The 17,777-nt window shown below is 46.9% G+C and overlaps 1 protein-coding gene across 1 annotated transcript in view; it reads left to right on the top strand.

Annotated features, from left to right (window-relative positions):
• OCA2 (OCA2 melanosomal transmembrane protein) overlaps window positions 1–17,777 on the top strand; it is a 483,235-nt gene that overhangs the window by 296,667 nt on the left and 168,791 nt on the right. The window contains exon 12 of the mRNA XM_040425133.1: window positions 9,093–9,149. Coding sequence (XP_040281067.1) covers window positions 9,093–9,149 — 57 coding nt within the window. The remainder of the gene's footprint in view (window positions 1–9,092; window positions 9,150–17,777) is intronic.

The raw sequence follows: 17,777 nt of genomic DNA, 5'->3' as shown, positions 1-17,777 counted from the left end.
CTAACTGCACACTGGGTAAATGTAGTGGCGGCTGGGCCCAGGGCGGAGAGCTGTTTGGCGCACGTCCTTCCGCCGCCAATGATCGCAGGGCAACATTCTTTGCCTCCTGTCTCCTCCTCCTCCTACTCAGCTTCCTACTCCTCTTCTTCCACCTGCTCATCCAGTCAGCCACACACCTTCACCACCAACTTCAGCACAGCACGAGGTAAACGTCAGCAGGCCATTCTGAAACGCATATGTTTGGGGGACAGGCCCCACACCGCACAGGAGTTGTGGCGGGGTATAGAACAACAGACCGAGTGGTTGCTGCCGGTGAGCCTCAAGCCCGGCCTGGTGGTGTGCGATAATGGGCGAAATCTCGTTGCAGCTCTGGGACTAGCCGATTTGACGCACATCCCTTGCCTGGCGCATGTGCTGAATTTGGTGGTGCAGAAGTTTATTCGCAACTACCCCGACATGTCAGAGCTGCTGCATAAAGTGTGGGCCGTCTGTTCTCGCTTCCGGCGTTCACACCCTGCCGCTGCTCGCCTGTCTGCGCTACAGCGTAACTTCGGCCTTCCTGGTCACCGCCTCATATGCGATGTGCCCACCAGGTGGAACTCCACCTTGCACATGGACAGACTGGACAGACTGTGCGAGCAGCAGCAGGCCATAGTGGAGTTTCAGCTGCAGCACGCACGGGTCAGTCGCACTGCGGAACAGCACCACTTCACCACCAATGACTGGGCCTCCATGCGAGACCTGTGTGCCCTGTTGCGCTGTTTCGAGTACTCCACCAACATGGCCAGTGGCGATGACGCCGTTATCAGCGTTACAATACCACTTCTATGTCTCCTTGAGAAAACACTTAGGGTGATGATGGAAGAGGAGGTGGCCGAGGAGGAAGAGGGGTCATTTTTAGCACTTTCAGGCCAGTCTCTTCGAAGTGACTCAGAGGGAGGTTTTTTGCAACACCAGAGGCCAGGTACAAATGTGGCCAGACAGGGCCCACTACTGGAGGACGAGGATGATGAGGAGGAGGTGGAGGAGGATGAGGATGAAGCATGTTCACAGCGGGGTGGAACCCAAAGCAGCTCGGGCCCATCACTGGTGCGTGGCTGGGGGGAAACACAGGACGATGACGATACGCCTCCCACAGAGGACAGCTTGTCCTTACCTCTAGGCAGCCTGGCACACATGAGCGACTACATGCTGCAGTGCCTGCGCAACGACAGCAGAGTTGCCCACATTTTAACGTGTGCGGACTACTGGGTTGCCACCCTGCTGGATCCCCGGTACAAAGACAATATGCCCACCTTACTTCCTACACTGGAGCATGATAGGAAGATGCGTGAGTACAAGCGCACGTTGGTAGACGCGCTACTGAGAGCATTCCCAAATGTCACAGGGGAACCAGTGGAAGCCCAAGGCGAAGGCAGAGGAGGAGCAAGAGTTCGCCAACGCAGCTGTGTCACGGCCAGCTCCTCTGAGGGCAGGGTTAGCATGGCAGAGATGTGGAAAAGTTTTGTCACCACGCCACAGCTAACTGCACCACCACCTGATACGGAACGTGTTAGCAGGAGGCAACATTTCACTAACATGGTGGAACAGTACCTGTGCACACCCCTCCACGTACTGACTGATGATTCAGCCCCATTCAACTTCTGGGTCTCCAAATTGTCCACGTGGCCAGAGCTAGCCTTTTATGCCTTGGAGGTGCTGGCCTGCCCGGCAGCCAGCGTTTTGTCTGAACGTGTATTCAGCACGGCAGGTGGCGTCATTACAGACAAACGCAGCCGCCTGTCTACAGCCAATGTGGACAAGCTGACGTTCATAAAAATGAACCAGGCATGAATCCCACAGGACCTGTCCATCCCTTGTGCAGATTAGACATGTACTACCTCCCAATAAACTAAGTGTACTGACATAGGAGGTCACAATAATGGCAATTGGCACTCCAGATTACCAAGTGAAAAGGGCATAATAGGAAGTGGGTAATCTAAAATTTAAAATTTAATATTTATTGGTAATGCAGATAAAAAAATAGGTTCCAAAATAAAGTGTGCTGTAGACAAACCTTGGGATAGAAATAATGTATAAACACTAGGGCAACCTAAGCGTCTATCCCAAATGAAAATGACAAAAAATACACAATAATAGTGCACGGCGGCACCAGTAACCGTATTGTCCTACCGGTACCGCGGAACAGGATGCAGATTGATCACCACCGTCGTCAGACCTTCGATAAAGGTTTCTCCAAAACAAAAGTTTGAAAAATATATGAACATCAGGCAGTGATGCACATGTGTGCAGGGTCCCTGTTAAGGCCCTATGGCTAGCTAGGCGATATATCCCTAATACTAAATGTAGGTAGCAGCCTCACCACAGGGCACTCGTCCTGACAAGGACGACCCCGTCCGGAACCTGTCCCTAGAATGAATAAACTATGTGTCCCTAAAACAAAAAAAAACTCCCTACACGCATGTTTCACTGCCTAAAAAAACAAATTAGAAGGCAATTCATCAGGGGAGAGATGAGGGAAAACGTACTAGGGATAGGTATATGATGGACACTAATCCCTAGAAACCAGCCTAACTAAATATGTCAGCCAGTGGTGGGGGTAACCAGATGGTGGATCCCTCCCCGGGCGGTCTCTATAGGTAAGGAGACTATGGTGCATGCAGTGACATGATATAGGAGAAGCTGCACATGGGACGCCAACCTGTCTGGCGTTTACACCATGTTTAAATATTCACCTCGCTGCCGCCTCCGCCGCCCACGATGTAGCAGGGCCAATGGGCGCATCCGTGCGCTCGCACATCGGCGCCGCGCATGCGCTCACTGCAGAGTCAGAAGCGAGGTTTGGAACGCAAGGAAATGCCATAGATACCGGCTCTCTCCTGCGCATGCGCGGCCTCGTATGTTCTCACGATGCCGCGGCTGTCAGCTGTTTGACAGCAATACTATAGACAGAGACTAATGGCAGTTGTCTATTGGTGATGCGGGGTGGCAGAACGCTCGGAACTCGTCCTGTCAGCGCCGCATCAAAGCCCAGAATCGGGCCATCAGTAAGAGGCAGTATTTTGGCAGTCCAGTCAGGTACAGACTAGACATAAAATCCCTGGGTTATGGCAAAACCAGACACTAAAATGTGAAGGCCATTAGACATATCTTGGCACCAAATATTGTAAACAGGATAGAAAGAGTAACATGAGTAGATACAGGCAAACTTGATACACCCTAAATAGTGTCTGTACCTATATTAACGTAGGGGCACAGCTGAATCTTTCACAAAAAACAGCTGTAATTCAGCTGCTCAACTGGCCTAAACGAGCAGCTGAATTACAGCTGTTTTTTGTGAAAGATTCAGCTGTGCCCCTACGTTAATATAGGTACAGACACTATTTAGGGTGTATCAAGTTTGCCTGTATCTACTCATGTTACTCTTTCTATCCTGTTTACAATATTTGGTGCCAAGATATGTCTAATGGCCTTCACATTTTAGTGTCTGGTTTTGCCATAACCCAGGGATTTTATGTCTAGTCTGTACCTGACTGGACTGCCAAAATACTGCCTCTTACTGTTGGCCCGATTCTCTGCTTTGATGCGGCGCTGACAGGGCGAGTTCCGAGCGTTCTGCCACCCCGCATCACCAATAGACAACTGCCATTAGTCTCTGTCTATAGTATTGCTGTCAAACAGCTGACAGCCGCGGCATCGTGAGAACATACGAGGCCGCGCATGCGCAGGAGAGAGCCGGTATCTATGGCATTTCCTTGCGTTCCAAACCTCGCTTCTGACTCTGCAGTGAGCGCATGAGCGGCGCCGATGTGCGAGCGCACGGATGCGCCCATTGGCCCTGCTACATCGTGGGCGGCGGAGGCGGCAGCGAGGTGAATTTTTAAACATGGTGTAAACGCCAGACAGGTTGGCGTCCCATGTGCAGCTTCTCCTATATCATGTCACTGCATGCACCATAGTCTCCTTATCTATAGAGACCGCCCAGGGAGGTATCCACCATCTGGTTACCCCCACCACTGGCTGACATATTTAGTTAGGCTGGTTTCTAGGGATTAGTGTCCATCATATACCTATCCCTAGTACGTTTTCCCTCATCTCTCCCCTGATGAATTGCCTTCTAATTTGTTTTTTTAGGCAGTGAAACATGCGTGTAGGGAGTTTTTTTTTGTTTTAGGGACACATAGTTTATTCATTCTAGGGACAGGTTCCGGACGGGGTCGTCCTTGTCAGGACGAGTGCCCTGTGGTGAGGCTGCTACCTACATTTAGTATTAGGGATATATCGCCTAGCTAGCCATAGGGCCTTAACAGGGACCCTGCACACATGTGCATCACTGCCTGATGTTCATATATTTTTCAAACTTTTGTTTTGGAGAAACCTTTATCGAAGGTCTGACGACGGTGGTGATCGATCTGCATCCTGTTCCGCGGTACCGGTAGGACAATACGGTTACTGGTGCCGCCGTGCACTATTATTGTGTATTTTTTGTCATTTTCATTTGGGATAGACGCTTAGGTTGCCCTAGTGTTTATACATTATTTCTATCCCAAGGTTTGTCTACAGCACACTTTATTTTGGAACCTATTTTTTTATCTGCATTACCAATAAATATTAAATTTTAAATTTTAGATTACCCACTTCCTATTAATGTACTACCTCCCCTTAACAATATATTATTCTACTCCAGGGCACTTCCTCATTCAATCCTATTTTTATTTTCATTTTACCATTATATTGCGGGGCAACCCAAAGTTGAATGAACCTCTCCTCTGTCTGGGTGCCGGGGCCTAAATATGTGACAGTGGCCTGTTCCAGTGGTGGGTGACGTGAAGCCTGATTCTCTGCTATGACATGAAGACTGATTCTGTGCTGACATAAGGCCAGATTCTCTGTTACGGGACCTCTCTCCTCTGGGTGCCAGGGCCTAAATGTGTGACAGTGGCCTGTTCCAGTGGTGGGTGACGTGAAGCCTGATTCTCTGCTATGACATGAAGACTGATTCTGTGCTCACAAAAGGCCAGATTCTCTGTTACGGGACCTCTCTCCTCTGGGTGCCAGGGCCTAAATGTGTGACAGTGGCCTGTTCCAGTGGTGGGTGACGTGAAGCCTGATTCTCTGCTATGACATGAAGACTGATTCTGTGCTGACATAAGGCCAGATTCTCTGTTACGGGACCTCTCTCCTCTGGGTGCCAGGGCCTAAATGTGTGACAGTGGCCTGTTCCAGTGGTGGGTGACGTGAAGCCTGATTCTCTGCTATAACATGAAGACTGATTCTGTGCTGACATGAAGCCAGATTCTCTGTTACGGGACCTCTCTCCTCTGCCTGGGTGCCTGGGCCTAAATATGTGACAGTGGCCTGTTCCAGTGGTGGGTGACGTGAAGCCTGATTCTCTGCTATGACATGAAGACTGATTCTCTGCTATGGCATGAAGAGACTGATTCTCTGCTGACATGAAGCCAGATTCTCTGCTATGGCATAAAGAGACTGATTCTCTGCTGACGTGAAGCCCGATTCTCTGCTATGGGACCTTTGTCCAATTGATATTGGTTAATTATTATTATATATATATTTTTTTTAATTCATTTCCCTATCCACATTTGTTTGCAGGGGATTTACCTACATGTTGCTGCCTTTTGCAGCCCTCTAGCTCTTTCCTGGGCTGTTTTACAGCCTTTTTAGTGCCGAAAAGTTCGGGTCCCCATTGACTTCAATGGGGTTCGGGTTCGGGACGAAGTTCGGGTCGGGTTCGGACTCTAGTAAATACATATCTTTCAATTAGGGATGAGCAAACCCGTGGAAGTTCGGGTTTGCCATGTTTGAACCCGAACCCGGACCCCATTACAGTCAATGGGGACCTGAACTTCACTTTATTATTTTTAGTTATAATGGAAATTAGAATTCTTAAGACAGAATGCAAAATAAAATGTCCATTGAGGGGTTAAAAATAATAAATAAATAAAAACTCATCCACTTGATCGCTCAGCCGGTATCCTCTTTTTTTCTGCAAGACTTGCATGTGGTGAACACTGTGACATCTCCGCAGGTCCTTCTATCTTCATTCAGCAGGTCCTGCAGAAAGAAGAGGATACCGACTGCGTGATCAAGTGGATGAGGTGAGTATTTTTTATTATTTTCAAGTCCTCAATGGACATTTAACATTTTTTTTTTTTTATTTTTTTTTAGCATTCTATTTTATAATGGAAAATAATAAAATCACCCTAACACCAAACCTGAACTTCAGCGAAAAAGTCTGGGTTCGGGTACCTCATCTCGCAAAGTTCGTTACGAACCCGCACTTTGTAGTTCAGGTTTGCTCAACCTTACTTGCAATCTCTCCACTTGCCCTTTCCAATAACTATATACTGTACAGTATGTAAAATGTGAAGCCTTCGCTGTCTGAATAGGGTGTAAAATGCAATTTTGCTTTCCCAATTTGAGAAGCCTATTTTATAAATCACGTTCTACATGATTAATAGTCTAATAACTTAGTAACTATGTGCCAGATGTTAGTGTCACGATCATTTCAAAGTTAGATGTGCAGTAATTGTCTTTATTTTCCTTCTTTATTCTTGTGCTATGTGAAGCACTGTTAACATTTTAATCTGAAAGCAGTCATTTTGAAATGATGGGGGTGATGAATTGTTGCATAAAAATAAAACCTTATTTAAATGGCTTGTACCATTAATAAAAATTATTCCCTATCCACAAGATAGGAAATAATTTGCTTGCTGGAGGTCTGACCAGTGGGACCCCAGCGATCACAAGAAAGGGGGTCCTCAAGTGCTGCTGAACTGTCCCATAAGCATGCATTGATAGTGCGTGTACTCTAGAGATGAGTGAAGTTATGAAAAATGTGACTCGTAATGAAGCGCATTCCTTTGTATGTAGCGGACAAAATGACAGGGAACGACTATTGCGCCGCCCACCGTCATTGAACTCCTCAGATGTTCAGCGCCGATTGCAGAATATGAGATTTAAAAATTAAGGCCTTTCAGGGGATAATCTTGGTTAAAAAAACTAAAAATACATACTTGTCTTATACATTTGATCGCGGAGAGGTCATTGCAGCCATCTTGATTGAAGACATGATGCGAAATATCACGCAGTGATGCAATTACATCGTCACACTAGCTGGGCGTGGTGATGTCATCACTGATGACTTCAGTAGTCCAACCAGCACAGGTGATGCATGCGTCACCCTGCGTGAGATTTCGCACAGTTTCTGCAATCAAGATGGCCACAATGACCTCTTCGTGCACAAATGGATGAGGAGAGTATTTTACTTGAAATGGCAGTAAAAAAATAAATAAAAAAAAATTGATTCACTGCCACGAAGCACGAGGAAATTCGGCTTCATGGCGAATCAAATTTTTCCTGAAATTCAGAATGAAGTTCACTTCGGATACTTTGCTGCTCTCAACACTAGTGTACATTGTCACTGTCCGTTTGCATCTGTAGGATTGCCAAGAACTCGCGCACTACTCCGGCATTTTCTAGGGGTAGTCTGGCAGTACTTGTGCACCCCGGGTCCTCATGATTGCTTGGTGTCCCAGCAGTTGGACCTCCAGCAATCTAACGCATCTCCTTTTCTGTTATGGGTGGCACAACCCCTTTCAGACTATTGGAAAATTGGAAATAGTATAGGATTTGTTGCATTTTCTGAAGGCCATGTTTGCCACAGTCGCTACATTTTAAAGCATAAAAAAAAACACCAATTTAAAAGCGCACATATGATATTACACAAAAATGTATTAGTGGAGCAAATCATACAACAAAAATATCACAAAATAAAATAAATAGCAGCAATACATGAAGGTACTATGACGGTATTAGTTCACCCTGGTCATTCAAGGCCGCATTGTCACATCTACATAGGGTATGCTGTGCCAGTAATTATTATACACGTATCACTTAAAATCTTTAAAAGTGCACCTATGTACCCATCTAGCTACAAATAATATTGCACAAGTCACATAAGTAGCCATACCAGTAGCTACTGTAACCTTACGGAGAAAAATCCCAACAGGAATTAACCTGATAAGATGGTATACTATCCCGTATACCTTGGTTAGGACAAAACAAACATCAATGAATTAGAAGTGCAAAAAGTAGCATAAGAGAACAATACAGACCAGAGGCCAGGAGTGAACACCAACCCTGACGCGTGTTTCGCCTTGCTTTCTCTTCTCTGTAAGGTTACAGTAGCTACTGGTATGGCTACTTATGGGAGACTTGTGCAATATTATTTGTAGCTCGATGGCTACATAGGTGCACTTTAACAGATTTTAAGTGATACGTGTATAATAATTACTGGCACAGCATACCTTATGTAGATGTGACAATGCGGCCTTGAATGATCAGGGTGAACTAATACTGTCATAGTACCTTCATGTATTGCTATTTATTTTATTTTGTGATGTGTGTTGTATGCTTTGTTCTACTACATTTTTGTGTAATATCATGTGTGCTTTTGAATTGGTGTTATACTGTACATTTCCGCACATATTGCAGTCCCTCTGGATTGCTATATTTGGTGATTTTTAAAGCATGTAAAGGATAAAATGGGCAGTGTGTATAATAGCTGTGCATAATGGACCTTTTCCATCACTGATGTTCCTTAAAAACTATGGTTAGGTAAATGTCAAGTATGTAACTCATATCTTCATTATACTCACTGATGTACATCATGCTTCAAACACAATGAAGTACAATACAGACCCGCTTGGTTGTCTGCTACTGGCTGCAGGACAAACTTCAGAAACCCCCCGATCACAGCTAGTAATCTGGCCAAACCTTTTCCCTTCAATCATACAAACATCACATGCCGGCCTTTCAATGGGATCTCTCACCATGTAATAGATGTCCTCCAGATCTGCTCAAAAAGAGTTTTCTCTTTGTGACTATGCTCTTCCTCAGAGAGGAAGTTCTGAGCAGGATTATACACACTATATTGACACTCAAGGCAGATGAAAAGGATTTGTTGCTTTAGTCATTGAATTTTAACACTGCTCATCTCTACACATGTGAAAACAGTGTATTATGATGTATACCATGTCACTGAGCATGAAACGTTTTTCTTTTTTCTTCAGATGATATTGGTGGCAATATTTTCAGAAACTGGGTTCTTTGACTATTGTGCTGTAAAGGTAAGTGCAAAGTTAAACGGTTGGTGTGGAATAGCCCACCATTTTTATTTATAGCATCCATATAATGGTTGCTGAGAATTTGTCATCTCATAACTATGTAAATTTATATATTACATGTCTACTCTTTAAATTGTTAAAGGCATTCTCCGGGAATTATTTAAAATGGCAGCAAGCAAGCGGTCTTAGAATTTGAGCAGGTCTGGTTGTCTCCTACTCTGGATAGGTTATCAATTTGTGATCGGTGATGGTTTCGACTCCTGGCACCCCGTCAATCAGCTGTTTGAAGAGGAGGCAGCGCTTGTGCAAGCATTACTTCAAGATTACATTTGAAAATCGTCTCCGAAATCTCGGCAGCACAGTGTAATTACAATTGCTCGTTCCATGCACTTCTAATTGCATTGTGCCACCACTGCAAGCAATATGACGCATAGTGTAATCTTGGAGAGGAAGTAGGAATTGTACGAGAACCGTCTCCTCTTCAGACAGCTTACTGGCAGGGTGCTGGGAGATGGACCCCACCGATCAGATATTTATGACCTATCCTGTGGATAGGTCACAATATGTACTGACTGCACTACCCCATTAAAGGCCAGGGAGTACAGAATGTCCTGGACTTTTATTATGTTGAATTGTGTGAATACAGATATTTATGCTGTCAAGTGCTCTGGAGGTGGTGCTTCACTATGAAGTGCTCTCTAAATTGATCTTACATTGCTTCCCCTTTTACTGACCGATGTAGCATCCAACCGGTAGACCAGTACAGCTGTTATAGTGAAGCAGTTCAATGCAGACACCACTTCACAATGAAGCATCACCTCCAGTACACTTGCAAAATACAACTTCATGTTTGTTATATTGATCTTCTGTAGCAGTAATCTTAGACAGAGTTTTAAATGGGATAGCAAATCAATCAGAGATGTTATAGATCTGATGCTAGGCCTAGATCAGGGTTTCTCAACTCCGGTCCTCGGGACCCACCTACTGGTCAGGATTTGAGAATATCCCACAGAATGAATACCTGTGGTAAGTCCTGATGCACGGACACTAATTATATCACCTGCTCAATACTAAGGAAATCCTGAAGACATGACTGGTAGGTGGGTCCCGAGGACCGGAGTTGAGAAACCCTGGCCTAGATGAACATGCCCACGGAGGAGCGCGGCATTGTATAACAATCTACAATTGTCAAAGCTGATTTCAGTCTGTTATTGTGGGAGGGGCGGAGGCTTTATAAGCTCCGCTCCCACAGGCCTCAGCGCTGGCGTCACTCCATGCCCCACCCTTCCTCCCCTTTTACTAGCGTTCCTCAGGGTATGCCCCCTTATAGGCTACCCACGTTCGTGGCTATGGGCACAATCTAGGCCTTTTAGTTAGTCAGCAGAATACGGATAGGTCAATCCTTGGCACTGTCACGCCAAGCTCCAGTATCCGTAGCCACGACCATAATTAACAATTAGTATAACGTGAAAAGCCCTGACCAGCCTACTTCTACTGGGAAGCCATAGTGAAGATGTAGTGCCTGAAGGGATCTGATTTATGCATGGAATCCATACAGAAACTGTATCCCATTGTTTTCAAGGGAATCCATGCCACTGTCCATATGCAGATGATTTCTGTGTAGATTCCTGCATTACATCAAGAAGGGACATGTCCCTTCCTGTTTCCACATGCAGATTAACACCAATAAAGGGGCTCAAGCTATGTGTGTTTCTTTTGTAGCCAAAACCATGGCAGAAATCCAAAGGACAAGCTTGGATTTCTGTGGTGGATTTTTCCTGTGGAACATTTCAGTGTGAATATACTATAATTGAGTCAAAAGCTCTCACTTGGATAGTTGGTCAGACAAAGCTCATTATGTGAACTTCTCTGCTATTCTAGTAGTTCAGACAGGGTATAAGTTAAAGACTCTCAACTAGAGATGTCCCGAACTATTCGCCGGCGAACACCGCTTGTTCGCCGCGACGGGCAAACATATGCGATGTTCGGTCCGCCCCTATACGTCATCATTGAGCAAACTTTGACCCTGTACCTCAGTCAGCAGACACATTCCAGCCAATCAGCATACCCTCCCTCCCAGACCCACCCACCTCCTATAAAAAAGCAAGGACGGCAGCCCTCTTAGATTCATTCTGAAGCTGCAGTGTTAGTTAGAGCAGGGAGAGTGCTTCTGCTGAATTAATAGGGAAAGAGTTAGCTAGGCCAGTGTTCTGTGTGTACTCCAGTCCTCAAAGACTCATCTGCTGTAAGGACAGCGTCCTGACAGCACCCCAAAAAGCCCTTTTTAGGGCTGGTACATCAGTCTGCTTTTATTTATTATATATATATATATAATATATATATATATATATATATATATATATATATATATATATTGCAGTTGCCTGCCCGTGTGAGAGAGGCCACAGGCCCACAGACTGTACTGTGTGCATACCACTCATATCGGGTGGCACAGTACCTTGCAGATAAAGTAATGTAATTTTTTCCTCTGTAATATAATTGCAGTTGCCTGCCAGTGAGTGTCAGGCTCACAGACTGTACTGTGCCCACTGCCCACCACTCATATAGGGTGGCACAGTACCTTGCACGCATAGTACCACTAATCTAAAAAAAAAATGACAGGCAGAGGCAGGCCACCCCGCAGGGGCCATCGTGGTCGTGGTGCTGATTTCCTTTGGCCCTAGAATAATGCCCAGTGTTCAGAGGCCACGTATCCTGAACTCGAAAAATTCTGAGGACATAGTTGACTAGCTTACACAGGACACCCAATCTTCTACAGCTTCCGCTCGGAACCTTGACGCACCATCTTCATCCAGCTCAGCTTCGGGCACCTCTCAAGTTACCACTCGCCCACCCGCCACCACCACCAACACTAGCACCACAGCTGCTTCACTTGATCTGTCAGAGGAGTTATTTACATATCTGTTGGAAGAAATGAGTGATGCGCAACCATTATTGCCAGAGGATGTAGATAACAGGGATATGTCTGTCAGGCAGCATTACACACATGGACGTATGGTGTGATGATGATGTATCCCCTGCTGCTTCCTTTGCTGAGTTGTCAGATACAAGTGAAGCGGTTGATGACGTTGTGTCAGTGGATGTCACGTGGGTGCCTGCTCGAAGAGAAGAACAGGGGGAAAGTTCAGATGGGGAGACAGAGGAGGAGGAGACGAGTTGGAAGCAGGGGGAGGTCGTCGCATGGAGCTAGTGGCACAGTCAGACAGCATGTATCGGCACCCGGGGTCAGCCAGACAGCACGCCAATCAACACATGCTGTTGCCACCACCAGAATTCCGTCATTGCAAAGCTCAGCAGTGTGGCATTTTTTTTGTGTGTCTGCCTCTGATAACAGCGATGCCATTTGCAACCTGTTCCAAAAGAAACGGAGTCAAGGGAAGTCCAACACGGAGTCAAAGGAAGTCTAGGTACAACTGCTTTGCGAAGGGACATGATCTCACATCACAAACGCCTATGGGATCAACACATGATGAGTACAAGCAGCACACAAACTCAAAGCCACCATCCTCCTCCTGGTCCAGCATCTTCAGCCACGTCAACCACTGCTGTCCTCCTTGCCCCCTCTTAACCACCCGCCACTCCGCCTCTCACCTTCAGCAGTTCCTGCTCATCTGCCCACAGTCAGGTGTCTGTCAAGGAAATGTTTGAGCGTAAGAAGCCAATGTCACAGAGTCACCCCATTGCCCGGCGTCTGACAGCTGGCTTGTCGGAACTCTTGGCCCGCCAGCTTTTACCATACAAGCGGGTGGAGTCTGAGGCCTTCAAAAAAATTTTAGCTATTGGGACACCGCAGTGGAAGGTACCCGGCCGAATTTTTTTTTCACAAAAGGCAATCCCCAACCTGTCCTCTATTGTGGAAAAGGAAGCCATGGCATGTCTCGCACACAGTGTCGGGGCAAGGGTCCATATGACCACTAATACCTGGTCTGCAAAGCACGGTCAGGGCGGGTATATCACGTACACTGCGCATTGGGTAAACCTGCTGACGGCTGCCAAGCATGGAATGCGTGGCTCTGTAGCGGAGTTGGTGATACCGCCACGACTTGCAGGCAGGCCTGCTGCCACCTCCTCTACTCCTCCTACTCCATCCTCCTCGCTAACCTCCTCGGCTGAGTCCTCTTCTGCTGCTGCGTCTTGCTCCACATCAACTGCACCCCCCAGCTACCCAGGGGCTATTCCACATCCCAGATACGACAGTGTCACGCCGTCTTGGGGTTGACTTGCCTGAAAGCAGAGAGTCACACCGGACCAGCACTCCTGTCTGCCCTGAACGCACAGGTGGACCAGTGGCTGACCCCGCACCAACTGGAGATTGGCAAAGTGGTGTGTGACAACGACGCTTTACAGACGCGTTGTTGATGGAGGACATGCAGAGATTTTTAAGTCCTACGCATCGCCACAGCCCTTCGGGGTCCACCCTCAGAGAACGACTCGACTGACAGGTAGCAGACTACCTCGCCTTAACTGCCGATATCGACACTCTGAGGAGTGATGAACCCCTTGACTACTGGGTGTGCAGGCTTGACCTGTGGCTTGAGCTATCCCAATTTGCGATAGAACTTCTGGCCTGCCTCGCTTCAAGTGTCCTGTCAGAAAGGACCTTCAGCGCAGCAGGAGGTATTGTCACTGAGAAGAGAAGTCGCCTAGGTCAAAAAAGTCTAGATTACCTCACCTTTATTAAGATGAATGAGGCATGGATCCCGAAGGGACTGACAGTGGGGGATGCATTTGACTAAAAAAAGGCCTGATGAGATGCCTTGGGCCATGGTCCCCACGCTGCTGTATTTAATCTCTGCATGCCGGATGACTTGTGTGACTTCTCCGCCACCAACTAGGGTTCAAGCCGCAATGTTTTAGTACACTTTCTGCCTGGAAAACGGCTGCAACAATACCTAATTTTTCAGGCATGTGTACATGCCTAATTTTTCTGGTCTCTGGTGCTGCACTGTGGCTGCAAAAACAAAACAAAAAAAAGGCACATACATATGTAAATTCCCCTTCGTGATCGTTACCTTGTTGTGGTGAAGGGGCTTGCTTATCACAATGAAGCGATCAACTCTGAGTGTGTTGGCAATGTTGGCACACCCCAGATGATAAGGTCGTTGCTTCATTGTGAACAGACCAAAAGCGATCGGCTGGAAAAATTTTCATAGAAAAAACATTAATTTCCAGGACGTCCTCCATGACAGCACTACATGGAGGTTGTCTCCCCCGCCCACTATTGGGACAGGAAACAGAGAGGTTAAAAGCTCCCCCCCCCACCCACCATCACCAGTGTTTTTTCCTGTCCCAATAATGGACAGGGCAGAGAGTGGTCTCTTGTAGACCTGTATAATCCTTTTTTCTTTTTCTATTTCGCCGGGCTAAAACCCCTATGCTGGGGTCCCTTAGCCTCCCAGCCCTCTCCAGTACCTGTGGGTCACGCGACTCGCGGCTGGAGGCGGGTATACCAGGGGCTGGGATACGGTAGCCGCAACCCCGCTGGGGCTCTGGGCTGCAGGACGCTCCTCCAGGAGGGATCGCGCGGGAACCGGAGCGCTTCTCTTCTCACTTCCGGGTTCGGCGCTGAACCGGAAGTGACGACTAAGCGCCGGCAGAGGAGTGCGCATGCGCGTGACCTCCGACGCCGGAACCAGCATGGCGGCGCCCTGCGGACGATCCCCAAGCGGCGAGGGACGCTGGAGGCCTAGCGAACGGCCTCGCGTCCATCCAGAATTTGTGGGAGGAGCATCCACGTCAGGAGGGGTAAGTGCCAGTGGCATTTAAAAGTCTGGTGGGCTAGGTGTCAGTCCCTCAGTCATGGACTCGTCTGGTGTGAGAGAGCAGTCCCCAGACCCTCCTGCCCAGGGACATGTGAGTAACCCAGCACTACATGTGGTGAAGCTGGCATATGGGATAGTGATAGGCTCAGGGATTTATGGCCTGTTTTTTCTATCACCATGTCTCCTAGGGAGAGAAAGATCCTACCCTAAAGGTGGACATCAAAAAGAAGCCCAGGAGATGTGCTATTTGCAATAAAAGGCTTCAGGAGTCATATACAAAGAAGCTTTGTACCGATTGTATTAACAAAATGATGAAAGAGGAACAGTCGTCCCTTTTAACGGACATTAGAGCCATCATTAAGGAAGAGGTCAAAGCGTCAGTTTCCTCCTTAATAACGCCTAAGGTGGCTGAACAGACCACCGGGATTAAAAGACCTAGGGAAATCTTGGAGTCAGACACAGAGGTCATAGAGGTGGAATATTCAGGGGAGGAGGAAGAAGAGGAGTCCTTACCTTCCTCATCCCATGAGGAGAGACGCAAGTACTGCTTCTCAACTGAGGATATGGATTCCCTCCTAACTGCAGTTAGACAGACTATGGATATCTCAGACGAACCAGCTAAGAGATCCATTCAGGAGGAGATGTTTGCTGGCCTGATTACAAAACAGAGGAAGGTGTTCCCCTTAAATTCTAGCCTAAAACAAATGATCCTGGATGAATGGGAGGATGTAGAAAAAAGGCTGTTTATTCCTAGAGAATTTAAAAGCCGTTTATCCTTCGACAAAGAGGACACTAAAATTTGGGAAGAAATCCCCAAAATCGACGCCCCGGTCGCAAGGGTAGCTAAAAAAACAGCGATCCCATTCGAAGACTCCTCCCAGCTGAAAGACCCCATGGACCGCAAAGCCGATGGTCTCCTGAGGAAATCTTGGGAAGCTTCTGCGGCCTTGATGTCTACTAACGTGGCAGCTACTTCAGTGGCTAGGTCCCTTTTATTGTGGTTATCTCAGCTGGAGAATCATTTGTCAATGGGAACTCCCAGGGAAGACATTTTGGAGACTATCCCGCTCCTAAAGATGGCGACAGCCTTTACAGCAGACGCCTCAGCAGAGTCAGTCAGGTTCGCAGCTAAAGGCGGGGCCCTTCTGAACACCGCAAGAAGGGCTTTGTGGCTGAAGAACTGGTCTGGTGATCTCACCTCAAAGAATAAGCTATGTGCTATCCCCTTCTCAGGATCATACGTGTTCGGCCCTAGTCTGGACAAAATTCTGGAGAAGGCCTCAGATAAAAAGATAGGGTTTCCTGAGACTAAAACTAAGAAGACGCAGTTTTTTCGTAAAAAATTCCAGCCAAAAAACCAAGCGTATAAGGATAAGGGGAAATCAGGGAGATGGTCCTATCCTAAAGGGGGTAGGGGCAGAGGATTTCTGCTTAACCCCAACACTTCCCAGGACAAACAATGACGCCAGACCAGTCGGGGGGAGATTAAGATCCTTTCTCCCAGCATGGAGCCAGGTAACTCAGAATCCTTGGGTGCTCCAAATTATTCAAGAAGGGTACAAGATAGAATTCATATCTATTCCGCAACACAAATTTGTGCTAACAGGGTACGGAGGAGGTACACAACAGGAAAATCTTTTAAAAGACGTCGCAAAACTAAAAAATCTAGGTGCAGTGACTCGCGTCCCTGCGGGTCAGGAAGGCAGGGGCTTCTATTCAAGGTTATTCCTGGTCAAGAAGCCGGATGGTTCTTTCAGAACTATAATCAACCTAAGACCTCTAAACGTCTTCATAAAGTACCGTCGTTTCAAGATGGAATCAATAAGATCAACAACACCCCTCATTTCTCAGGGAGCGGTAATGTGCACCTTAGACTTAAAAGATGCATATTACCATGTACCAATACATCCGGACCACCAAAAATTCCTAAGATTTGCAGTAAGGGAAGCAGGCAGAGTAAACCACTATCAGTTTCAGTGCCTGCCCTTTGGGATATCAACAGCCCCCCGGGTGTTCACAAAATTGATAATAGAGATAGTGGCCTTCCTCAGGCTGAAGGGAATAAAGATTGTACCTTATCTGGACGATCTCCTCCTGACCGCAGACTCTGCACCGGTTCTAGCGTCACAAACCCAGACAACAATATCCCTCTTACAGGATCTCGGCTGGATCATAAATTGGGAAAAATCGGACCTATTACCAGAGACCAAGAAGATCTTCCTGGGAACACTACTAGATTCAAACCTACAGAGGTCTTTTCTTCCACCTCAAAAACAACAAAACCTGGTCAAGAAATTGAGAGCATTTCAGGGGAAATCAGTGTGCACCATCAGAAATGCCATGAGCATCCTGGGCCTGATGACATCTTGCATATTTACAGTACCGTGGAGTCAACATCACACGAGAGTCCTGCAGAAGATGATTCTATCGGTCTGGGACGGAGACCACCGATCCATAGACCGGAGGATCCTTATAAAGGAGAATGCTCGAAGATCCCTGGACTGGTGGCAGACATCAAGCAACCTATCAAAAGGCGTTTCCTGGAATCTAAATCCGTATGTCATAGTAACTACAGATGCCAGCCAACAGGGTTGGGGGGCAAAGGTTGGAATCTACTATTTCCAAGGAACCTGGAGCCAGACCATAAAAAACAGGTCTTCAAACTTCAGAGAACTTCAGGCCGTTTGGGAAGCTCTCAGACAGAGTCAGGATCTTCTGAGTGGACAGAACATACGAATCCTGTCAGACAACATGACAGCAGTCTCTTTCCTCAGACATCAGGGAGGAACAAGATACCCTCTCCTCCAGAATCTAACAAACAAGATTTTTTCCTGGGCAGAGGAGAATG

This window comes from Bufo bufo, chromosome 3 (genome assembly GCF_905171765.1).
Source record: "Bufo bufo chromosome 3, aBufBuf1.1, whole genome shotgun sequence".
In the NCBI taxonomy this organism is placed as follows: domain Eukaryota; kingdom Metazoa; phylum Chordata; class Amphibia; order Anura; family Bufonidae; genus Bufo; species Bufo bufo.
The sequence above is the reverse complement of the archived record's forward strand: the minus strand, read 5'-3'. Positions and strand labels throughout refer to the sequence as shown.